At 41.8% G+C, this 26,750-nt stretch overlaps 1 protein-coding gene and 1 pseudogene across 1 annotated transcript in view; one reads left to right on the forward strand and one right to left on the reverse strand.

Moving 5' to 3' along the window:
- Positions 1–861: 861 nt before the first annotated feature.
- LOC147016982 (5.8S ribosomal RNA) lies at positions 862–1,044 on the reverse strand (annotated as a pseudogene).
- A 6,022-nt stretch (positions 1,045–7,066) lies between these two features.
- LOC147016983 (cartilage oligomeric matrix protein-like) overlaps positions 7,067–26,750 on the forward strand; it is a 94,671-nt gene continuing 74,987 nt past the window's right edge. Inside the window, exons 1-6 of the mRNA XM_085846295.1 lie at positions 7,067–7,336; positions 13,217–13,411; positions 14,123–14,376; positions 24,208–24,304; positions 24,545–24,664; positions 24,935–24,958. Of these exons, the coding sequence (XP_085702421.1) occupies positions 7,255–7,336; positions 13,217–13,411; positions 14,123–14,376; positions 24,208–24,304; positions 24,545–24,664; positions 24,935–24,958 (772 nt within the window). The 5' untranslated portion in view covers positions 7,067–7,254. The remainder of the gene's footprint in view (positions 7,337–13,216; positions 13,412–14,122; positions 14,377–24,207; positions 24,305–24,544; positions 24,665–24,934; positions 24,959–26,750) is intronic.

Raw genomic sequence — 26,750 nt, forward strand, 5'->3', positions numbered from 1 at the left:
AGCCTGGGGAAGGAAGAGCCATAAATCTGATGAAAATGCCCTGTAGGCATTCCCCAGCACTCCTATTGGTTCGCAGACGCCACCCTGAGAAGTAGCTCAGCCCCGCCCCGCCAGACTACGAAGCCAAAAATGGCCTGTCTCCCCAAACACGGCCACGCAATGAAGCTCCGAGATTAATATGTGGCGTGGGTTTCTGGGAGTGCTTTCCAGCCATGAACATGCGCTGGGCTCCAAACGAGGGTCATTACCGAGCAGAGCGCCAGGGCTACCCAGACAACGTTGAACAAACCCCAGTGCATACCTGCGCTCCAAGCTACATGTCAACACGTTCCGACTCATAATGTCCTCCATTCCCCGGTATCCCAAAGAACGGCAGTTTGCGTCCAGGATGCCGACTGTGGTCGCGGTACCTTGTAGTGGTTGTGGTGAGGTGGGTGAAGTGCTATGGTGTTCGTGGTAAGGATGTTGAAGCGGTTTGGGGCTATTGAAGTGATCGTGGTGAGGAGGCTGAAGTGGTTGTGGCGAGAAGGTCGAGCGTCGGTTAATGTGGGGATTTTTAGGAGGCGGTGTGTTGATGTGTATGAAGGTTATTGTGTCGTGAGTATGGTGAGGGTCTGAGGTGAAACATCCATTGGGGAATGGTGTGCAGTTTGAAAAGGAAATGGCATGCAGATGCCAATGATGCCATTACTATGCGGTCTAGTCTGTGGCGTGCGTGCATGCGTGAAGGAGAGGTCGTGTGTGAAATAAATTAAAATAAAATAGAAAGAATAGCAAATGGAATTAAAGACCTAACTAAAAGCCCTCACAACGCATCTTGACCCATATACCCACTACACATAATGGAATGGCTAAATGAACAAATACTTATGAAATAATTGTCTCGGAACCGCTATATGTTGGGTGCCATTGTCTTGTGGGAGTGCCAGCGTTGCAGAACCGCAACAGTATCTATGATCAGTGTATCCTGCAATTCACACAAGTTCTCGCAGTTGGCAACCTTTTTCATTGATGCACGAGCCGAGTGATCCACTGCTGTGAGTCTTTCCAAGAATGATGCTTCAAAACCATGGGATAACCCAGCCTCGCCTTCATTCCAAGGTTCCCTGGAATTGTCTCGAGGGTCTGCCATGGAGTGGCGAGGAAGAAGCCGCTGCCACCACCAATGATGACGATGACGATGACGATGACGATGACGACCTTCGACCCCACGGGGAAGCCACATACATGAAAAACACCGATGCATCACCGACACTGCAATGACGATCGGGTATTCTTCATCATTGTATCCCCCTCCCCTGTCACCCCGAACCGAGGGTGCCAGGGCCACCTAACCACGCATCCGTCTCCGCATCAGCATCGGTGCGTTGGTACTTCGTACTCCATGGGTGCTCCGTGGACTCTTCCCGTGGGTTCGTGGACACAAGATTTTGAAGCAAACACAGAAATGAGGCACTCTGCCTTCTCACGAGCTGAGTTGGTTGTGGTGCTATTTGAAATGAGGGAAGAGATTGGAGGAGAGCACATAACAGAGACAGACTTGATAAGGTGCCATGAGGTTGGAGAGGAGGGAGCCAAGTTTGAAAGTTCATTCCTGAGTTTGGACAGATGTTTTCTGGCTCTCCTGAGAGTAGATACACACTTGTTGCGGACTTTGTGGAATGATCTGAGGTTGCCTTCAGTTGGATTTGCCTTCCTGGAGGAGAATGCAAATTGTTTTAAAGCAACTGCCTCACCACAAGATTCAGAATACCAAGAGCAGGAGGATGGGTAAGAGAGAACACGTTTCTGTGGAAGAATTCCCAGGCTGAAATAATATTTGCGGCTGTTGGTATAGGAGCCTGGTGTTAAGGCTGTGCATGCTTAGTGTTGGTTTAATGGTTAGGGTGGTGGGCTTGAGATCCCAGAGTCCTGAGTTCAAATCCTGCTCTGCTGTTGAATTAATACCAGGTGGGGTTGATGCAGCCTGTTATCCCTCTGAGGTCGGCAAAATGAGTACCAGATTGCTGGGATGATTGAGCCATTTGGGTATCCTGTGTTGGAGTGGTGACTTGTCCAGGATAGTTCCCAATAGCCCAAGAGACTGCTTCAGCAGCACTGATGCTCTGCACAGAGTATGGTCCCAAGGGGGATATGGGAAACCAGTCTTGAAGTGTGATGGCTGCTTGCAGTCTCTGCCAGTTTTCTTGAGTGAACTGTCAGACTTGCAGGCGCAGAGTCTGTTCTCTGAGAATGGCCAGAGAGATGTCCTTCACAAGCACATGATCAGAAGAGCCAATTGGGGCAGAGGAAGAGCAAGATACATTGGTGGGGAAGTTGGTCTTTTGACCCCTTAGACCCCTGACCATTTTGACCACTTAGACCTTTTTAGACACCTTAGATGCCTTTATATCCCCCTCTTTCTTGTATGCATAGTCGAGGGTCATGGAAGACATTTACATCCTTTAGAAATTAGACCCTTTGGACCCTTTAGACCCGAATTGCTATCGGAACGTACCCTTCAGACATTTCGACCCTTTTGATCATTGAGGACATTTTATATACACACCACACAACACATCGATTGTGTACTTGTAAAAGACAGACTATACTTTTTCAACAAGTAATGCACAAACGTTTGGAACAATGGTTGGAATTGGAACAATTGGAAAGTCTATCCTAATGGCTGGCTCTGTAAGTGCTTTCAAAGCCAGATTGGATGGGCACCAAAAAAACAAACAAAGTTGCTGCAAGTAAGGGTGGCATCAAGGAAGCAGAACATCAAAATTGAATTTGTAACAAAAGAGGTGCCACAAAGTCTTTGAAATTCTACAAATAGTGTTCAAAGAAGAGGTATCAAGGTAGATTGCCAATTAGGTGATGATTATGCACTTACAAAGCTTTGTGCATGTTTATGAATCGATTATTTCACCTGGACAGAAGTACAATGTTATTACTTGTACAGGAGCAGCTGCGTTGGACAGGAAATAAGGGGAATTTTTTTTTTTTCCCTCGGGAAAATACTCACAGAACGTTATGTTTATTGAAGTTGCGCTGTGATGTTTAATCAATCACGACTCTGTTTCTTGCTCCCTTTCTATTGCAATAAATCTGCATGTAAACAAATATTTCATTCATGTTTTCATAGCCCTCCAAGTCGAAAATGTCATGAACTTAACTCGAAATTAGATTTATTTTTAAATTCTTCCACATTAGTGGAATGTATGGTTTTTTTTTTTGTTTTTTTTGTTTTTTTTCCCCCCATGAATCGACCACCGAACTTTGAATCTTTCATGACATCAGCAGTTCTGAGACGACAGTGACATCAGCAGCCAGGACTCAATCACTGGGCAGGAAATATAGACATATATACAGTATGTATATGTATATATATACATGAATATGTATGTATATTGACTCCTCCCATGCTCTTCTTGCCGAATAAGCTGCATAAAGCAACCACGAAAGGCTACCCAAGGTAAGCCCTTTGCTGTTTCAAACCCTTCCCCAAGTTCCTCCACAGCTGCAAAAACATATATGAGAATAGTACATACATGAGAATCCCAATGCCACACATCCCTCAGCTGCCGGACCAGTTTCATCATTTATTGGTGAATCATCAGCAACACTCAACCAGAGCCATGCACCACTGAGGCTCCCAAGCATGTAACACGAGCAAATGTCCAAAAAGCAATCAACATATAAATGAAACATTGGCAGTGGCCTGCAAAAGTATTCACCCCCTCCCAATAATGCCACATTTAAATGAATGACAAATTATTTAGACACAATTTTTCCAAATGAACTTTTTATTAAATAACTGAAGAGATCAAAAATAAACAATGTTGTTGTTGAAGGAGGTTACATGTCAGGAATACCTGCAAAAAACATGTACACATAAAAATTCACTGGTTGCACAAGTATTCAACCCCTGAGGTCAGTACTTTATGGAAGCACCTTTTACAGCAATTACTGCTGTGAGTCTTTTTGGGTCGGTCTCTACCAGCTTTGAGTCGTGAGTCGTTGTACAGTGAGATGGTGAAATCTTTTCCCATTCTTTATGTGAAAATTGTTTTTGTTCTTCGGATCGTCAATGGGCTGCAATCTTCAAGTCTCACCGTAAATGTTCAATTGGGTTCAAGTGAGGGCTTTGACTCGGCCACTCAAGAACATTAATTTTATTCTTATTCAGCCACTCCAGTGTGGCATTAGCTTTGATTTTTGGATCATTGTCCTGATGAAATGTGAATATCCTATCCAGTTTCAGATTCATGGCTGACTCGAGTAGATTTTCATCAAGGATTCTCCTGTACTTTGTACTGTCTGTTGTCCCTTCTATCCTGACAAGCTTGCCAGTCTCTGCTGATGAAAAGCAGCCCCACAACATGATGCTGCCACCACCATGCTTGATAGTGGAGATTGTGCTAACTGGGTGATGTGCAGTTTTAGGCTTGCGCTAGACATGATGCTTTCAATTTATACCAAAAAGTTAAATTCTCATCTCGTTTGATCACAAAACTTTTCTCCACATGCATGCAGTATCATTAAGATGCTTTTTGGAAAATCATACGAGCTTTTGGATGTGTCTTTTTCAGTAATGGCTTATTTTTTGACACTTGTCCATGGAGGCCAGCTTTGTGAAGGGAATGGGATATTATTGATTGATGAATACTGACCCCCATCTCGGACATGTATCCTTGCAGATCTTTCAAAGTCATTGTTGGATTTACAGTGACATCCCGAACCAGTTTCCTGCTTGCCTGATTGCTGAGTTTGGATGGGTGACCTGATCTGGGTAGAGTCTGGGTGGTATGATTATGTGTTCCATTTCTTAATTGTGGATTTCACCGTACTCAAAGGGATAATGAGTGACTTTAAATCATCTTATAACCCTCTCCTGAATGGTGCATCTCCACCACTTTATGTCTAAATTATTTGGAAAGCTCCTTGGTCTTCATATTTACCTTGTTGTTTGACCAAGTGAGTTACACCATAACACTCCTTAGATAAGTGGGCGAGCTTAATTTTTAAGTTAAACCACTGATTACATAAGATGAAACCTATTACACTTGTTTTGTAACCTTAAAAACAAATAATTTGCTCCTGAAGTGATTTTGGATTAATTAGGTAAACGGTTTGAATCCGTTTGCAACTGAGAATCATCTTATTTTTCTCTGTTAATCACATTTTATCTACATTTATTTGCTTTATCACTTTGGAGTAGCTTGTGAAGACTATATATTAAGTTTGACTTTACGGCATCATGAAATAATCTCAGATGGCATCAAATTGTGAAAACTTTGGAAGGGGGTGAAAACGTTTTGCAGGCCACTATATATATATATATATATATATATATATATATATATATATATATATATATATATATATATATATATATATATATATATATATATATATATATATATATATGTCAGTTTGTACCTTTGATGATGATCATTTTAAAATTACATTTGCAATCTTTTCCCCCATATAGTGAAGTTCGAACAAAGGACAAATAATTGTGACTGCCAGTACATGATGTACTTCTTAGATATATCATTGAGTTTGACTGCGATGTTGTACATGACTCGTGCATTTTGTGAATTCATAAAAACTCAATTTATACGCATGAATAACTCCAAATTACGAGAGCTTTCTTCGGGTCATTCCTCGGAGCTCTGCAATGAGCGACCACTGGCATCCATGCCCTCCGTTTAGACTGCAGAAAATTCACCTAACAGCTGGAAATTAATGCTTACAGCATGTGACTTCGTTACAGCTCTGTCCTCAACAATATGTATGTGTATATATATATATATATATATATATATATATATATATATATATATGTATACATATATACATATACACATATATATATATATATATATATGTATACATATTTATATACATATACACATATATATATATATATATATATATGTATATATATATATATGTATATATATATATATATATATATATATATATATATATATATATATGTATACATATATACATATACACATATATATATATATATACATATATTTATATATATATATACTGTATGTAGCAAAAACTGTAAATAAATATATCAACCCCAAGAATTCTCACGTCGAAAACGTGTTCAAATTGCCACATGTGTGACTTTTTCTGGAATGTACACGTGTCGTCAACGTTTCAACTTCACAGCTGAATAAATGTATAATTATTTAATTCCTTACATGTGACTTGTAAAATCATTCTGTTGGGAGATCATCATCCTGAAATATGGATGGACATTCTATATGATCACTCAAGATGCCCATTATTATTATTCATCACCTTAAATATTATCATCAAATTTCTCATTCTCCGTCGACATTATCCATACTATTCCCATCTGTACATCTGGGGTCGGCTTGGGAACGTTTTAGACCGAAGTCTTTCACGAACCAGTCGAGACATACACTGACGTTCGACTGAAGGTGATTTTGGACAGGATTTTGTTATTTGTTCAGAATGCCGGCGATAACTCTCGACTCTTTGCGAAGGACACCGTGGGATCTTTATCATCCACCAACTATGTCATGCGATCAGACGAGACAGCCGGCTTTGTGGTGTCCATCCGAGGGACGGCGCACTCCGTGATGCAACCAGAACGCCCTTAGTACCTGCGAAGCACCAAATCGATCGTTTATAGTCTGGTTGGGAATCGAACCTAGACTACACAGCTCAGAGGTATGTGCGGTACCTCTGTACACCATATCCTATGGAACCGTCTGAAGCTCCATCCTCATCTCCCAATTGCAATGCGTGAATCTATAAGAATGAAGCAATCCTATGTTTCAATGGAATAATGACGTCATCTGTTCAAGGTGGACAAAAACATTCGGACCATATAATGTATGGCACCTTCATGCATTCCCCAGTCATTATGTGTCCCCCTCGAAAATTGTCATGGGAAACAGAGCTGAGCTTTGTAAAAACTTTCACTTGTTACACATTCTCGAAACGTCGGGAGGTTCAAGGAAGAAACGGGCGGGACGGGTTTGAGAAGGTGGGACGTTTCACTTGCAGAAAGTATATAAAGGTCTCGCATCCGACTACACCGACTACACGATGGATTGTTTGATCATTGAACCTCAAAGTTGAAAACTCATTCTACCCATCGCTTTGTTTGACGTTATATATCCATATATATATAGGTTCACGAGAAGAGGGTGGTTGAAACTGAATTCAGGTGTAGCTACCCCTTACAAAGAGGACATAGTCACAGGTGGGGAAACCATGACAAACACCCAGTTTTTCCTGCTGGCTCTACATCTTATCTGCTGGCAAAGTGCGTCTCTGTCCAAGCCTGATTACTCCGGTGAGTGTTTTTATTTACGTTCGACATGAAACTGTTAGTTTGTGTTGAGAATTTTTCACCAGGCATGTTAAAAAACAAACAAATGGTAGGGCACTGCATGACGTCATGATTTCACTGTCCCATTTTAGGACTATCTTTTGATTGAGTGTCCACGTGTATATTTTTTATACGTCATAAAGTTCAGGATTTTGTTGAAAAATCCATTTTACTTTTGTTGCGACAGAAAAATGATTGTTTACAGATTTAAACTACAATTGGTGTTGTCTCTTTTCCTTATTTATTCGTATGTAGCATGTAGCTGCTTGGCTGCATCATTTTCTGATGGGTGATTCTGTGCTGCTGATGCAGTGCCCCTGTTACCAGGGCACTGTTACTCATTTTGCCAACTTCGGCAGGATGACAGGCTGAGTCAACCCCACCTGCTGTTGATTCAACAGCTTGACAGGGGCTTGAACTCACAACCGCGCGCAACCCTAAAATATTAAGTGAAGCAGCTCAACCATTAAACCAACACCAAGCTTGTCTTTTTTTTTTCCTAATCATGTATTTTTTTTTTTATCAAGAAAATCTTTCGCAGAAGAGTACACAGATATAAATATATAATTCAGAAGAGTACACATATTATAAGTAACACAAAATTGTGTCGTATTAATGATACACAAATTTTCGTGCAACGAAGGGTCATCGGCAAGAAAACAAAAGGTTGAATCATATTTTGTAAAACTATATAATGACAGAGACAAACACACATACACGTTAATGCACAGGGTGCCCTTGAGCTATCTAATGTAGGTTCGATTCCTGACCCTACAATAAATTTGGATCGTTGGTGCTTCATAGACGTGGTGTTACATCCATCACGAAGTGCTCTCATCCTCGGATGGATGTTAAACTGAGCATCCCATCTTCTAACATTAACCGATGTGAAATAATAATAAAAAAAAGATCCTACGGTGTCTTTCGAGAAGAGTAGGTGAGTTATCACTTGAACGTTGCAGCAAATTACAAGTTTCTTGCCTCAATCACCTTCGATCAAATGTCAGGCCTGGCAGCCAGTTCGTGAACGCTTGCGCAAAAAATCCCCCCCTGTCGAGTCGATACAAGAAGGTGGGAGTAATTGAGAAGTCGTAATGGAGGACATATGTGTTCACTTAAGTTGATTTTTTTTTCTATGAAAAACATTCTCTTGCTTGAACTTCATGCTTCAAGCTTCTTCTTGGATCCATACTCTTGAACAGAGCATTGGAACTATCAAAGCAGTTTTTCCTTGGCTATTAGCACAATATTGGACGGGTCGCCGCTCCAACCATTTCTTGCAGCACAGCTGTGTCACTGATGCTGTGCTCCTCTACCAGTACACTGTTACTCATTTCGCCGACCTCAGGAGGATGACAGGTTGAGTCAACCCCACCTGGTGTTCATTCAGCAGCCAACGGGGCTCAAACTCAGCACCCGAGGATCCCAAGCCAGCCACCCTAACCACTAAGCCAACACCAGGCTTTGAACTTCATGCTAGATGTAGTTTATCTGCATTGGGATCAAGCAAATGACTTTTTGAAATTGCGGGGATTTTTCTCTCTCTCCCAGAAACAGGCCGACCCCCACCCCAATACATCATGTGAACAATGAGCCATGCGTGTTTTATACATACGGTGACTTCATTCCTCCAAAAAATGTAATGCCAAAATAACAGGAGCTGTGGTGACCCATCAGGTATGGTAAAAAAAAAAAAAAAAACGGAAAAAAATGATTGATGGATGAAAATAAAACAAACCAGAGAGTTGCTATCAAAGTCAGCCAATGCTCGCCTGTTTATACTTTTATCGTTTTTAAAAGACTAGTCTAATAATCTGTCTATAATTCCAGTAATCTCTGTGGGTGTGTCTGTCTGTCTGTCTGTCTGTCCGTCTGTTTGTTTGGCTGCGACCGCCGTTTCTCGACGACCGCCGGTCCGATCTGATTGAAACTTGCCAGGAATATTGCTGGGGACCCGCGGATGTGCCTTTTCGAGGTTTGATGTCGATCGGACGAGCGGTTCCCAAGTTACGGCCATTTATCTATCGACCAATGACAAGACACGGCGCTATGACGTCACGAATGACGTCACAATTCACGTTTATTTATTTATTTTTTGCATGATTGACGGTCCGATCTGATTGAATCTTGCCAGGAATATTGCTGGGGACCCGCGGATGTGCCTTTTCAAGGTTTGATATTAATCGGATAAGCGGTTCCCAAGTTACGGCCATTTATCTGTCGACCAATGACAAGGCACGGTGCTATGACATCACGAATGATGTCACAATTAATGTTTATTTATTTTTATTTTTTATTTTATTATTATTATTATTATTATTTGCATGATTGACGGTCCGATCTGATTGAAACTTGCCAGGAATATTGCTGGGGACCCGCAGATGTGCCTTTTCGAGGTTTGATATTAATCGGACAAGTGGTTCCCAAGTTACGGCCATTTATCTGTCGACCAATATCTGCAAGAGAGGGGGACGGGAGAGGGGGGATGAGAGTGGGGGCGAGAGAGGGGGGCAAGGGAGAGGGGGTGAGAGTGGAGGGGGTGAGAGTGGGGGGGAGAGAGGGGCGCGACAGAGGGGGCGATAGAGGGGGGCGAGAGAGAGGGGGCGAGAGAGGGCTGCACATACTGGCACTCACCTACTGGCATGCACCTATGGGCCCGCACTAGTATTTTTAATAAAGCATTGCAGTGAAGTCTGATCCAAATAATTTTAAAGCAATATATGTATTTGTATATTGTAATCAGTAAACTAGTATACATTAAGTGAATGGCAAGCGTCTAGTTTAAACAGGCGAGCATTGGGTGGCTTTGACACCATCTGAGGTTGAAATTAAATTTTTTTTTTAAAAAATCATTTGTTAATTTCAACTTCACTACATCAATAGTATACCCCAAAGGAACCTCCATACCAAATATCAGCATCCTAATAAACATTAAATGAATGGCAAGCTTCTAAAAAATAAGTTGCACCAAAAACTTTAACGTTGATGTGGTACAAAAAAGTTAAGTTCAAAACGGGTCAAAAATTTAAAACATTTGAAATTATTTTTTCATTTCAACTTCACTACACCAATAGTATACCCCAAAGGAACCTCCATGCCAAATATCAGCATCCTAGTCCACATATTAAATGAATGGCAAGCTTCTAAATAACTTGCACCAAAAACTTTAACATTTTCACGCTCACTCTCACGCTGGGGGTATCGCTATAGCTCTCTGCTCTTCGAACAGGCGAGCTAAAAAGGCGAAGCAACAAAATGTATATATTTGGAAGAAATAAAGCAAATCTGTGTGATTGAATGGACATTGTATGTGTTGCTGTAACCCGATTTGAATTAATGGAGCAGATGCGCCTCCAATGCTCCAAAGACTAAAGGACCTGATTCAAGGTGCTTAACTTACGCAGTTAGAGTTAATACAAAACTTTTCAAAAACTAGAAGAAACTAGAGAGAGATCGTAAAACACCTTATCCCACACAGTCTTGAGAAAAAAGGACATGGGTGGGCTCTGCGAGCAGCGAATTTGATTGGTCAAGTTCATATAAAATGCCGTAATATTTTGTCCAAGTACTGTGAAAAAGATAGGTTTTGAAAGTGCCAAGAAGGTAATTTGTGTTCTACAATGTTTAAGTATATCATTAAATTGAAATCAAATAAAGATTTTAAAAGGTTGTAAAACCAGAGAGTTGGTGTCAAAGCCAGCCAATGCTCGCCTGTTTATACATTTATCGTTTTTATAAGACGAGTCTAATAATATTTTTTTATAAAGCATTCCAGTGGTCTGATCCAAATAATTTTAAAGCAATATATGTATTTGTATATTGCGAGCCTGGTGTTGGCGCAGTGGTTAGGGCAGCGGCTTGGGATCCAAATGGTCCTGAGTTCAAGCCCCGTTGGCCCACTGAATTAATACACCAGGGGGTTGACTCAGCCTGTCATCCTTCCGAGGTCGGCAAAATGAGTACCAGTATACTGGGCCGGTGTATACCCTGGCTAAAATAGGTGTACCATATCCCTGTGTCGTAAGAGGCGACCAGGGTTGCGTCAGGAAGGGCATCCGGCGTAAAACATGTGCCAAATCACGATGCGGATCATACGGATGATCCGCTGTGGCGACCCCTAACGGGAGCAGCTGAAAGAATAAGAAGAAGATGTATTTGTATATTGCAATCAGTAAAAAATAGTGTGGTAGATAAAAACATTAGAAAGGAAATAACTTGCACCAAAAACTTTAACATTTTCACGCTGACGCTCACGCTCATGTCGGGGGTATTGCTATAGCTCTCTATTCTTCGAACAGGCGAGCCCCAAAAAAAAAAAAAAAAAAACATTTTTGGAAGTTTACCACCATCGATGCAGCTTCTTTAACACCACCTTATTTAACACATTACATGAGTTATTCGTGCCTGTTGTTTGTGTTCTTTATGACGTCGTTTAAAACGCTAAGTTTCCTGTTTGGAATGATTTTCAATTTTCTTTGACCGACAGGCAGACAGAGTAAAAACGTTATCTCACTCCTCTCTGCACACGTGCTATCGGGACAAATTCAGGGCCAAAGAACTGCTAACTACACGTTCGTTTTCCAATTAATGTTCCGATTCGTGTTCAAAATATAACATTCAATTCAAATCAAGTTTGTCCTCGATCATAAACTGATCTTCAAACAACAGACAGACAATATGAACCAATTGCTTAATCAAGCTTTCAACTTCGCGTGTGCAGGTAATAACAACTTCGAGCTATTGAAAATGAATTCTCACCTTGCAAGTTCTGGCACACAAACATACAAGGGTGTTAGACGACCCTAACGTTGAGCAATATAAAAGGTGATATATGTTGTGCTTGTCTAACACTTGTTTTCACGTTTAATGGGGCAACTTAGCATAACAATTGTGCATTTTGTGCGGAAAGCACTAAATTTGGCACACGAGTAGCCTATCATATTATGAACAGATTTGGATATTGGGCCATCTCAAAATTTTTGATGGCAGTGGAAAATGGCTGCCACAGCCATCAGCGGCTGAATTTGAGATGGCCCAATATCCAAATCTGTTCATAATATGATAGGCTACTAGTGTGCCAAATTTGGTGCTTTCCTCACAAAATGCACAATTGTTATGCTATATTTAACTAAGTTGCCCCACTAGTTGTCTTGTTGGTATTCCCATTTGAATTGTTGGCACGTCATGGAGCAAACCGAAGTTAAAAGTCCTCTATATTACCATATGTATATGATATAATGTTGGCCGCTGTCTGTATTTCATAGAAAACAACACTGCCGTGTAATAATTAATGTCTTTGTCCTGTAAGTGACATAATGGGTGGTAGCTCCATAAATTTAAAGAATCAATGATCAGGAAAGTGCATATTTAGTGAGCGGATAAGTGTGAGGGAACCACATTTCAAATGATGTTTCTACACAGTGTTTCGAATCGCAATTTTAACATTTTAAATGAGTCGCAGAGTTATTGATCAACACTATATCCTCAAACCTCGAGAATTGCTCATTTTAAGTCCGACGTACTCGCTATAGAATCTCAATATATGTGCAAGGTCGCCACCGAAGGAGATGTAGATCAGGAAAGGTCATTATGGAGCAAGGTGTTAAACTGTATGCTTGACCCGTATAGGGTCAACTATAGTTTAACACCTTGCTTATCTGGTTCGCTTCCTCGACAACCATCTCAGATGTCATCTGACTCAGCAGAGGGATGGACACAAGGTAAACAATGCAAACAAGGTAATTGCAAGTTTGTCCAGGGTACTGTGCCAAAGTATCTGAAAAGACACCACATAGTTGTTGATCCCAGTGTCCAGCTGTGCGGGTCGTGTTCACTGTGGTCTAGTGCTGGACGTGCTGTCTGAAGATGGCGTGGCTGCTGCAAACAGCCTCCTTGCGCAATTGCGTTCCCAGGACACCGTCTACCTTCTGGCGACCGTGAAGCTCCCGGGCCCAGCGGGAGGTCCCTTGATCCAGCTGCTGTCCAGGTCCAGCAAAAAACGCCTCCTTGAAGTCGTCATAATGAGCAAGAGTAATAAGGGTATGTGCTGGTTCGGATATTTATTTATTTTTACGACTTCAATCGAATTGCATGCCTGAAATGAATCCAAGGCAACATATGTCTCCAAGCTGGAAATATTCCTCACCTCCTCTATGATGCAACTTTAATTATAATATAGTGTAAAAAGCTTCCATTCAAGCAGGGATTGGTGGAAAGTCATGTGGAAACAGTTTGAGCGAACGTTTGCTAGCAGGAACTGATGAATTCCCACCAGTAGTGAGAAAATTATGATGTATAGGTATAACTGCATGGAACAAGTCGATATGTTTATGTGTGCATTTAATATTCTGGTCTTAATATGTGATATGAATAATACTCTGGATATATGTATGTATGTATGTATGTATATATATATGTATATCAACAACCGGTGAAAAGATGATTTTACTTTCATGGTCTCATTCAATGTTTTACTGAGAATTTGTGTCAAGTTACAGGTTTGGGAAAATAAATAATGATTTCACAATACTGTGAAAACATATGAGGTATGCTGGGAAATATCTCAATATTAAAGTTATCTGGTCTACTGTTGGAACCTCCCCTTTCATCGGGGCCGTCGTATAAGTCTTGAAGTCACTCATTCAGTAGACCACTGACTCTGCTTGGTGTGTGTGTGTGTGTGTGTGTGTGTGTGTGTGTGTGTGTGTGTGTGTGTGTGTGTGTGTGTGTGTCAATTTGATGGTGTTACAGTGTTACTTCGCTCAGCAAAGAATAAGGGGCAGAACGTGGTTGCAATGCAGAACGTGCTTCTTGCGGATGGACAAGCGCACTCGATACTCCTCCGCTTGGCTAATCTGCGTGGTGACAGCACCTCAGTGTCCCTCTATGTGGATTGCCACCTCACAGACAGCGGAGACGGATACAAGGACCTCTTCTCATACTTCTCCGTACCTGTGGACTCAGCTGAGCTCAAGCCAGGCATCAAAGGGGCATTTCGTAAAAAGGTGGGTTCTTATGATGCCTTCTACGCAAGTATAACAAACTCTTTTAGTAAATTCTGCACAATCAGGATCTTTAAAATCCATAAAATAATTTTGGCAATTTATTTATTATTTTCACATTCGCAAATTTGTCACATTTCAATTGAATGTGCTCACTTGACTGATTGGGTATGCTGATTACTTTCTTTCAATCAAGAGTCAGGAAACTCAAGGCAGGTCAGTGATGTTGGCTCCTGGTTAGAGGAATATGCTCAGAAGTCAGCTCCTGCAGTCATTCTGCACAGAAGAAATGGATTAACGGTGACACTAACTGGCAGTGCTTGAAGGATATTTAAAATACAGCAAAGATAAAACAAAAGTAACTAGAAGGGCACCCTTCGACGTCTCATGTCGCTAGATATGCCTCCGTCCACATTATTACATCATTAAACATACTTGGACCCAGTTTGATTTAAATCCCAGAATCCAAATTCAAAATATTAAATAATTCTGGCTGCCAGACCATGGATCCGATCAGGTTGAAATTAATATATATATATATACACATTATATATATATATTTATATATATGTACAATGTACATATATGTACATATATTTTGAGATGCAGAGGTCCAAAGTTTTCCTTTTTTTCCAACATGGCTGCCCCACCACGTGACATATGATGCCATAATTATCATTAAAACATTGTACTTGCATATTCGCACATATGGTGAAAATTTTGTGTCAATCGGATAAGTGGCTGCAGAGAAAACTATAAGAGCACTCTGTAGCACGCATACCTCCACCACGAAATGCGTGATCCACAAGAACATGTTGGGCCCAATGATTTTTTTGAAATATCGTGCCATATATCGTTTTGGGTCTATCACTCAATGGTGAAGAATAACTTTTAAATTAAATAATTCCCGTCTCTGGATGCAGATTCAGATATTCACCAAAATTTAAAACGTTCGTCCTTATCACACACCCAACCTGTCCACAAAGTTTAATCCCAATCCATCTACAACTTTTTGAGACACCGTGCTATATATCGTTTTTGGCCCTATCTCTCAATGGTGAAGATTCACTTAGAAATTCAAGTAGTCGTAGCCGGATCCGAATCGTCACCAAAATCTAATCAATTCTTCCGTGTCACATACCCAACATGTCCAACAAGTTTCATCTGAATCCGTGCACAATTTTTTGAGATACCATGCTAGATATAGTTTTTAGCCCTATCTCTCAATGGTGAAGAATCACTTAAAAATTTTGAGTAGCCAGACCGGATCCAGATCTTCACCAAAATCTAACCAGTTCGTCATTGTCGCACACCCAACCTTCCCACCAAATTTAACCCGAACCCGTCCACAACCTTTTGAGATATCCTACAAACAAATGCACAATCAGAAAAACAAACAAAGAAAAATAGCAGTCAGAGATTGCAGACCCTTGCCAGGACTTGTTTTGTGTGGTGTTTGTGTCCTGGTGTGTTACGTAATTAATAAGAGACATAATTTGAACTGCCACTTTACAACTGCTGGCTGTGAAGATTGATTCAGCCATTTCAGAGAAGAAGATTTTTGAAGGCATTTAAAAAAAAAAGACTGCCGAATCACATGACCAATGATGTCATCAATGTTATTATTTATTTTTTTTTACAATTTTATCTATTGATGATCCTAAAATATTTTCATAATCGGATGTAGCATTCTACATATGCAATTATGACATCATAATGAAGGCACTTATGACATAATTAAAAAAAAAATCGCACTCATTCCCCATGAGGAGTACTTGCTATGTGCCAAGTTTCAATTATTTACTTGGTGCGGTTTCAGAGATACAGAGGTCCAAATTTCTTCCGTTTTTCCAACATGGCTACCACACCACGTGACCTACGACATCGTAATTATCATTGAATCATTCTACATGAGTAGTAGCACCAATGGTGAAAATTTTTTCTCAATCCAACAAGCGGTTTTGGAGAAAAACATGAAGGTTCTGTGCGAATTAACAAACAAACAAACAGACAAATGGACCCAATTGCAACACCCTCTCTTTTTGTGAGGGTAACAAGAAGAAGACATCATGCAGAGCACGATACTTGCAACATCCATAAAACAAATTTGACCTCAAATATAATTGGTGGTTAAATTCAATGACCTGAAATATAAATCCTCTTCAAATTTCAAGTTAATTGGATAAAAATTGAGGATTTTAGAAATTCCACCTTAGTTGTTAACCTTGGGCATATGTTGACCTTTTGGTCTATGTTGACCTCAAAAATAATTGGCTTGTTGAATTCATTGACCTGAAATAGAAATCCTCTTCAAATTTCAAGTTAATCTGATGAAAATTGAGGATTTTATAAATCTCACCTAAGTTGTTAACCTTTCATCTATTTTGACCTTTTGACCTCAAAAACAATAGGCTTCTTACTTATAACAAACTCTACTATGCGATTTTAGAAATTTGACTTCAAAATCAATGGGCTTCTCATTTGAGATGACCTCTACAACTTGGTAAAGTTTCATGATGATTGGTTTAGAATTGTGACTTGTAGGCGATTGAAAAAACAGACAGAGAAACAGACAAGCCGGTAGGCGGCGATGGGTCGCCGAGCATGGAAACTATAAGATATAGAGCAAAATGGATGTCATATAGCGGATAGGGAATCACCTTAAGATTATGCATATCAAATCTCATCCAGTTCCATCTCCTGATAACTACTCGGTACCCATTTGAATTAAAAGTACCGAAAATGCGGTTTGAAATCGGAAATCCCCAAAGTTTGAGGGGGTGCTGTGGGTGAACAAAGATCTCAATTGAAAATCCGGCTTGATCGTTTGTGCAAAATGTATTCCAGACGATTAGTGTGAATTTTCATGAGCATCCGACCATAACTCGAGGAGGAGTAGCATTTGGCGCGAAGGCACCTCCAGCTCTCGCACATTATCGATTTTTGCACTAATTGACCTTTGACCCCTGACCTAAGCAAAATCGGTCAATATGTCCTGAGGCAAAGTTGTAGTACTCATTGAGTACCATGAACCTGCAAAGTTTCATTCGTATCGATGCACTCACCTGGTCGCTCGGGGCCTTCAATTTTCACGTATACCCTAATTGTAGGGGGCGCTGCGGGTAAAGTATTCCATATATCACAAAAACTGGAATTATATAAAATATATTATATAAAATTTATTACATAAAAAGGTTAAAAAAAAACCATACAATAAATCAAAACAAGTATTCAGAACAAGAAATTGAACAAGAAATCAAACAAGAATCAAAAAAATCAAAGAAAATAAATCAAAGAGGAAGAAGAGGAAATCAATGGAGAAAAATATTAAGGAAAGTGAAGAAATCAAAGAAGTAGAGGAAATTAAAGAATAAGAAAACAAAGGCAAAAAACCCCAAAATCAAAAAGTCAATAATAAAACAAACTGTCATCCTTCCCTTTAGATCCCCATCGCCTCTGCAGCACCTGGAAGGGGTTCAAAATGGAAGGGAAGGGAAGGGGACTTCTCCTTGGGGAGTGAGAGCAAGAGCAGGAATGGGAATGGATAGGGGAGAGGAGAGGGGGAGGCTCCCATAGCCATCTCTGAATGTCCTGTTTTGAGGATTCCCTCTCTGTGACATATGGCCAGTGGCCACTCTTCGCAGGGTTTTCGTTTCTTATGGAAACGTTTCTTCGAAATGGACAGTGTGGCCTTGTCCCTTTGTCCCGGATTTTCCTCCAGCACTTTTGGACTTCCCAGTCTTCCGGGTCTATGTCTTCGTAGCCAGAGGAGGAGCTGGCTCCTTCGTCCTCCGGCAGTGGGGTCTCCCGAATGGAGGCTGTTCCCTCCGCCCCTGCCACTGGAGCAACCCTCTCTCCCCTAGAGGGATCCATTTCCGCCACCTCCCCATCATTGCTCCCCGTCTCCTCCTCCTCTTTCCTCTCCTCCTTCGATTCCGTCCTCCCCTTGTTTCTCACTGTGGGAGGGTGGGGTGACATCAGAGGCACCGACACCATACTTTGTCCTGAGGCAACAGCGCGCCCCTGCCCACAGAGGTATGCATCTTGCTCTCATAACTGTGGGCAGGAGCGGAAGGTGTTCCCCGGTGAACCACAGAGGCTGCACCGCACCTGAGAAGTGCAACACTCCCTCAAATGTCCCAACTCTCCACACTGTGAACAAAATTGTTCCTTGCACCCACAAACTAGGTGACCCAGCTGTCTCCATCCGCAGCATACTTTAGGCTGACCTGCGTAGAAAACTTGCCCACGGTCTATCCCAATAACTATCCCATTTGGGGATGTGAGTGACCATGCCATCCTCCTTAACACAGAACTTAACGGGATATTGCCACGTTCCGGTCCACATACCCAAAAATCGCAGCAAGTGAAGGAGGAAGTGAAGGCGCGTGCTTTATACGCAGGTCTCAATAACGTCGACGCTGATTGGTTCAACCGTAATGACGTCACGGTTAATCCGAACGCCCATTGGGCGGCTCATCATCTTCACGTCGAGCTCCCATTGGCTGGAGCAGAATTTGGCGATGATTGACGTTTGCAACCACATCCTTGAGAGAGGGGGGATGGGTTTCCCCTAAGGTCCATTCACCATTTGTTACCATACTTCCCTTGATCTTTCCATGCTGAAAGAGACACAGAGATCGTACAAATTCCTTTTGAAGACATAACATTACGTCGTCATCCATCATTACGGTTGAACCAATCAGCATCACGCGCCTTCCCTTCCTTCTTCACTTGCTGTGATTTTTACCCTGAAGAGTGCAGCACGAAAAACTTCGGTCACTATTATGTCGTGTTTGTTTGTATCCATATTAAAGTTCTGCAGTACCAAACATCTGTTTATTTATCTTAAACGACGGTACTCACAATGTCAAGTCGAGCAGCTTAATGGCTTGGTTCGGCTTAATGGTAAGTGTGTACAGGTAAGTTATCCGAGAGGTTTCTCCGGGCTTGTCTGCTGGCACAACGTGGTCCCAGGCTTTATAACAAAGCGCATTGAACCCATGTGACGAACACTACAGTGGAGCACAAAATGAAACACAGCACTTCAGTGGAGCGTATGTTTATTGTGGATGAGATCGGGCCCTTGAATCGCACACGGTCCATGCTACGTCGCGTCCGACGTAATGCCTGGAACGAAGGACGTGGTTTCATGTCGCTGTGCGACACGATCCGGTGATGTAGATACATTGCAGCGATCGGACAATCGACTGGTTGAAGGTGAAACGATTCAGTTCCCTGATCAAAGACTCATCCCGGCATGTCCTCAATAAATCGGACTATAAGCTGTCTGACACGGAAAGGTTCGCGTTGGCGCACGGTTTTAACTTCGGCATTCCCAACCAGAATATCAAGAGGGAAGACATTTTTGCCGAGTTTGAACTCCTGTCTGCTCAACTATCAGCACATCAGGCTGTGTCAAACAAAGCAGACCAAGCGCTGAGGGCCGGACTATCGGACCTCGCACATGCGTACTGTGGAATCCCGAATGTCGTCGCGGATTTTCACATGCAACGGGATGTTCTCTTGGCAATAGAAGGATTGAGGAGGAATGCTGCCATTCACATCTGCCAACCGGATAACGGCACCGGAGTGGTAATCATGAATAAGATTGATTACATCGACAAGATGATGGACATGCTGAAAGATGAAACCAAATTTAAATGTCTGGGCGGTGTAACGGAACATGATCGCATGCCTCAGGTGGAAGGTCAGATCGTCAAACGACTGTTACAGCTTCTCAAACGTGGAGAACTATCAAAGGAGGTGAACGACAGAATTAAACCTGTTGGAGCCCAACGTCCAAGAATGTCGGGGCTGCCGAAGATTCACAAGGAGAATATCCCTCTAAGACCCAAACTGTCCATGGTGCGATCAGCACAACATGAACTTGCCAAGTGGTTGGGAGAGGTACTGCAACCAGTATTGGATTCACTTTCTCATTTCATGGTTCAGGATTCCTTCACATATGCAGAATCAATTAGAGCTAAAACACCGACAAGTGAGCACAACATCATGACGTCCTTTGATATTAAGAACTTGTTCATGAATGTACCATTGACCGAGACCATTGAGATATGTGCACGTTTGCTGTATCCCACCAATCTGGAACAACCCATGATCTCGGAACTCGTCTTCTTGGAATTAATGAACACAGCAACAAGGGAGGTGGAATTCAGTTCTAACAACATGATGTATGTTCAAACGGACGGTGTGGCCATGGGTTCTTCCATTAGGCCCAGTTCTTGCAAATATCTTTGTATGCTATCATGAAATGCAGAAACTGGTCAGCAAGGGGTCGATTCCCCCATCATATACTATCGGTATGTTGATGACATTTTTGCTTTGTTTGAGTCTCGGACGGCATGTGACAATTTCCAGGCATGGCTCAACACTCTCCATCCAGCGCTGAAGTTTACCACGGACCTGGAATCGTCAAACACGTTACCGTTTTTGGACGTGTTGGTTGATAGTTCCAACCTTGGCTTCACAACATCCGTCTTCCGGAAGCCGACTTTCACAGGGCAGTATACTCGGTGGGACTCCTACAGCTCCACGAGATACAAAATTGCCTTGATCAATATCCTGGTTAACAGAGCACAGAGGATTTGTTCACCTTGTAATCTTCCTGCTAAAGTTGACAAAATCATGAATATACTCGGTGAGAATGGTTATCCGGAGCATATAGTTAAGAGATACATACACAAGTTTCTAAACACGACAAAAGATCAGAAGATTGGTCCGGACAAATGTCCAGTCTATATCACGATGCCCTGGAAAGGGAAATCATTCCGAAGGTTTGAAGTACAAATCAAACATATTGTATCCAACACGTTTCTGGCTGTGCAACCCCGAGTAATCTTTACCTCTCTCCGTTTGCTGACCTCAGTCAACAAGGATGTGCTACCCACCTCACAAACGAGCAATGTTATTTATGAGTTTAAGTGCCGATGTGAAGCTCGGTACGTGGGCCGCACAACACCAAGATTGGCTGTTCGGTTGAAACAACACGTCCCCTTGGCGATTCGAAGAAAGATTGTGAGGGTTAGAACACAACCAGTGCGAGCATGTAAAAATATCCAGCAACCACCGGCCACTGTACCTGCTTCATCTGCCATTGCACAGCACCTGGTTGCCAACCCTATCTGTGCAGACCAGTACAAGGCAGATACAGTGGGGAGAACAAGTATTTGATACACTGCCGATTTTGCAGGTTTTCCGACTTACAAAGCACGTAGAGGTCTGTAATTTTTATTATAGGTACACTTCAATTGTGATAGACGGAATCTAAAACAAAAATCCTGAAAATCACATTGTATGATTTTTAAACAATTAATTTGCATTTTATTGCATGAAATAAGTATTTGATCATCTACCAATCGGCAAGAATTCCGGCTCTCACAGACCTGTTAGTTTTGTCTTTAAGAAGCCCTCCCAATCTCCACTCATTACCTGTATTAACTGCACCTGTTTGAACTTGTTATCTGCTTAAAAGAGAGCTGTCCACACTCAATCAATCAGACTCCAACCTCTCCACAATGGGCAAGACCAGAGAGCTGTCTAAGGACATCAGGGACAAAATTGTAGACTTGCACAAGGCTGGGATGGGCTACAGGACAATAGGCAAGCAGCTTGGTGAGAAGGCAACAACTGTTGGCGCAATTATTAGAAAATGGAATAAGTTCAAGATAACAGTCAATCTCCCATGGTCTGGGGCTCCATGCAAGATCTCACCTCGTGGAGCATCAATGATCATGAGAAAGGTGAGGGATCAGCCTAGAACTACACGGCGGGACCTGGTCAATGACCTGAAGAGAGCTGGGACCACAGTATCAAAGAAAACCATAAGTAACACACTACGCCGTCATGGATTAAAATCCTGCAGCGCACGCAAGGTCCCTCTGCTCAAGCCAGCGCATGCCCCGGCCCGTCTAAAGTTTGCCAATGACCATCTGGATGATCCAGAGGAGGAATGGGAGAAGGTCATGTGGTCTAATGAGACCAAAATAGAGCTTTTTGTTTTAAACTCTACTCGCCGTGTTTGGAGGAAGAAGAAGGATGAGTACAACCTCAAGAACACCATCCCAACCGTGAAGCATGGAGGTGGAAACATCATTCTTTGGGGATGTTTTCTGCAAAGGGGACAGGGCGACTGCACCGTATTGAGGGGAGGATGGATGGGGCCATGTATCGCGAGACCTTGGCCAACAACCTCCTTCCCTCAACAAGAGCATTGAAGATGGGGTGTGGCTGGGTCTTCCAGCATGACAACGACCCGAAACACACAGCCAGGGCAACTAAGGAGTGGCTCCGTAAGAAGCATCTCAAGGTCCTGGAGTGGCCTAGCCAGTCTCCAGACCTGAACCCAATTGAAAATCTTTGGAGGGAGCTGAAATCTGTGTTGCCCAGCGACAGCCCCGAAACCTGAAGAATCTGGAGAAGATCTGTATGGAGGAGTGGGCCAAAATCCCTGCTGCAGTCTGCGCAAACCTGGTTAATAACTACAGGAAACGTCTGATCTCTGTAATTGCAAACAAAGGTTTCTGTACCAAATATTAAGTTCTGTTTTTCTGATGTATCAAATACTTATTTCATGCAATAAAATGCAAATTAATTATTTAAAAATCATACAATGTGATTTTCAGTTTTTTTGTTTTAGATTCCGTCTTTCACAGTTGAAGTGTACCGATGATAAAAATTACAGACCTCTACGTGCTTTGTCAGTGGGAAAACCTGCAAAATCGGCAGTGTATCAAATACTTGTTCTCCCCACTGTATGTTCAGGATATTGAGCCGATGTCGGAGCTCATTTCATTTACGTATGTTGGAAGCAACCTTCATCCTTACCACCGATCCAATACTATGTCGTCAAAAGGAATTTGTATGATCTCTGTGTCTCTTTCAGCATGGAAAGATCAAGGGAAGTACGGTAACAAATGGTGAATGGACCTCAGGGGAAACCCATCCCCCCTCTCTCAAGGATGTGGTTGCAAATGTCAATCATCGACGAACTCTGCTCCAGCCAATGGGAGCTCGAGGTGAAGATGATGAGCCGACCAATGGGAGTTCAGATTAACCATGACGTCATTACGGTTGAACCAATCAGCGTCTACCTTATTGAGACCTGCGTATAAAGCTAACGCCTTCATGTCCTTCTTCACTTGCTGCAATTTTTACCCTGAAGAGTGCAGCACGAAAAACTTCGGTCACTATTATGTTGTGTTTGTTTGTATCCATATATATATATATATATATATATATATATATATATATATATATATATATATATATATATATAGATGTACTCGAATGGCTCTCTCTCTCTCCCTGTGGGTCTGTTTCTTATGCACAGCCACATCTCTAAGGCTACAAACTCCATAATCAGGGTATAGTTACAACTTTGTGCATGACATAGCATGGACTATGTGGCCGCAGCCTCAGAAGGTGATTTGAGGAAGTTAATTGAGGCCACAGTGACCAATATAGCAATTTTTGGTAAACAGGATGACTTATTGGTCTCAAGTTGAAAAGGCAACACAATTCACCATTTCAAACTCCATGAAATACTTTTTATTGATGGATCAACTTCAACTTTTCCCGTCACTGGAGATGGGTACTTTGGCTCGTTTAATATAACGTAGGTTTCTGGTGTAAATATAAAATAGGAAGAGTGTAATCCATACATTTGTATGAGGAATAAACCTTTGCTGGGATGCATCCTGCGTGGGAAAGGATAGGATGTGATGGAGTTGCGATGGACCAATTGATCTTTCCCTTTATCTAGTCATCCCATCATAACATTTTATTTATTTATTAATGATCTGTTTACACCAGGGCACTCTGACCGAGCTCCGGTGGGTTTTTGGCGGTTCCCTTTCCCAAGTTGGGGAGATTCAAGACTGTTCATTCCAGGACGACCAGTCCAGTGTTGGTGAGTAATAAAATGGTCTAATGTCAGTGAGGTATGATGATGGAATTTTGACTCTTCATGACATTGCAATATTTAAATGAATCAAGGCATTTAGAAAATGGTCAGACTCTTTGAGAAAGTCAGCACCTTTGACGGAGGTCCAGTTTAATCCTTGTTATTGTTTGATGTGATGTGATGTGACCTTGCAAGAGACCTCCAACCTTTATTGATGTCCTTAACCTCGTGTCCAAATATTTTCAGTGTCAACTGAGAAATCGTCAACCAGGCTCGATGGCGTAAAGGTTAGAGCATCCTCTGTGAGTCTGGAGGGTCAGCGGTTCCAATCCGAACCTGGCCAAGTTACACCAAAGATTCAAAATGGTACGAGCTACTTCCTTGCTTGATGCCCAACATTCAAAAAGAATAGAGCACAGGCAAATAAACATATGTTGGCAACCATTCCAAGGCTTTTAGGGTCTAATGGTCTCTTCCTATATTGAAGTTCCTTATGACAAGGCACATATTTTTTGTCTTGGTAACTATGTAAGGGCACTGATTACAAATAGAAAAAAGGAACGTTTCTTGGAATTGAAATCACTATCTTTGTTCGTATCAGTTACTTTTGATTAATTATGTTTGTCTTGTCCACAGAAAACAGGATCGAAGGAATGTCAGGTAAGACTCTCAGGAAAAGTGAGACAAAATGTTCTCGAACTGCTTACCGTATAACCCTCCCAGTCCTGGTTACATGCTGTACCCTCTCAGTCAGCATGTCGAACAGGAGGAAGATCATATAGATGGATTGGGGAGGATGGGGGCATTATTTCCTACCTTGTACTCTACTCGGTACAACTCAAACATGATACAATACGACCCAAGGAAGAACGTTATTACCTATATGTATATACTGTATATATATATATATATATATATATATATATATATATATATATATATATATATATATATATGTATATATATATAATCAAAACATGTGGAGTGTGATGAGCACTCCCCCTGATCTCCATTGGACATAATCCTACACCAAAGCATCACCTCCAACCCAGAGGCTTTGGCCTGGCGACTCTGTCTGTGTAGGACTATGTACAATGGAGATCGGGGGGGAGTGCTCATCACACTCCACATGTTTCGATTTACCCGCCGATCACATCACGTGCCTTCTCAATGAATGGTTTGCGTTTGTGGGAACAATCGTCTGGGTGACAGATGGACGGTTGGACGGTTCTTTGCGGATTATGCGGTTTTACCGTATGAGACATAATCCGCGGCAATGCTTACCATACCAGTCAGGAGGTGCATCTGATGTTTAAACGATGAATGTTGTCATCATTGGTTAGATATTGATCGGTATGCCATCCTGGTGAGGGAAAATAAGCCTGAAATCCAGATAAGCGGCTCCGTTTGATGTCTAACTGATGTTGACCATGTCATCTTTGCCTGTTTGTCAGTCGCCAGGCCGAGGCCTCTGGGATGGAAGTGATACTTTGTTGTTGGACTATGCCCAATGGAGATCGGGGGAGTGCTCGTCACACTCCACATGTTTCGATTTAACCGCCGATTACATCATGCGCCTTCTGATTGAATGGTTTGCATTCGTGGGAACAATCGCCTGGGTGGCAGTCGGACGGTTGTTCTTTGTGGATTATGCAGTTTTACCGTGTGGGACATAATCCGTGGCGATGCTCACCATAACAGTCAAGAGGTGTGTCTGATATATGTATATACGTATATACATTTGCAATTACACAGAATTACCCTTTCAAATTAAACACAGTGGGTAGAAAGGTCCTCCTCTCTTTCTCCTCTTTCTCCTCTTTCTCCTCCTCCCTCCTCCTCCTCCTCCTCCTCCTCCTCCTCCTCCCTCCCTCCCTCCCTCCCTCCTCCTCCCTCCTCCTCGCACATGCAAAGCACAAAGCAGGGTTAAGCAATTTTGTCTGTCTGTCTGTTTGTCTACAAATGTCAGCTTATGATCGAAGAACAATTTCATTTCAATTGAATGTTATATTTTGAACACGAATTGGAAAAACGAACCTGTAGTTTTGCAGTACTTTGACTGAATTTGTTCCAACCACACATGCACAGAGAGGAGTGAGATAATTTTTAAGTGGTGTAGACTCTTCAATATTTTGGATGTCCGTCCATCAAAAACATTTTAAGCAGTGCAGACACTGAATTGACACAAGGGGGAGCTCAAGCTGCTTAGCATCACAAGAACAAAATACAAAACTGCATCGCTTCCTTGGGAAGTTTTTCACTCGTGAACTGTTTTTCTGTGTCTTTTCAAAAATTTCTTTGTTTGTGATGTTTTTATTCGAGTTTATTGTGATTTTATGGGTGTAATTTTATTTTCCTCTGTTTGCCGTCAGCCAAACAAAATTTGAAATCATTACAAACAGGAAACTTACTGTTATAAAGGACACAAACAAAAGGCACGGAAACTAATGTA

The sequence above is a fragment of the Eptatretus burgeri genome, chromosome 11 (assembly GCF_056783735.1).
Source record: "Eptatretus burgeri isolate ZD-2024b chromosome 11, Ebu_testis_v1, whole genome shotgun sequence".
Lineage (NCBI taxonomy): Eukaryota > Metazoa > Chordata > Myxini > Myxiniformes > Myxinidae > Eptatretus > Eptatretus burgeri.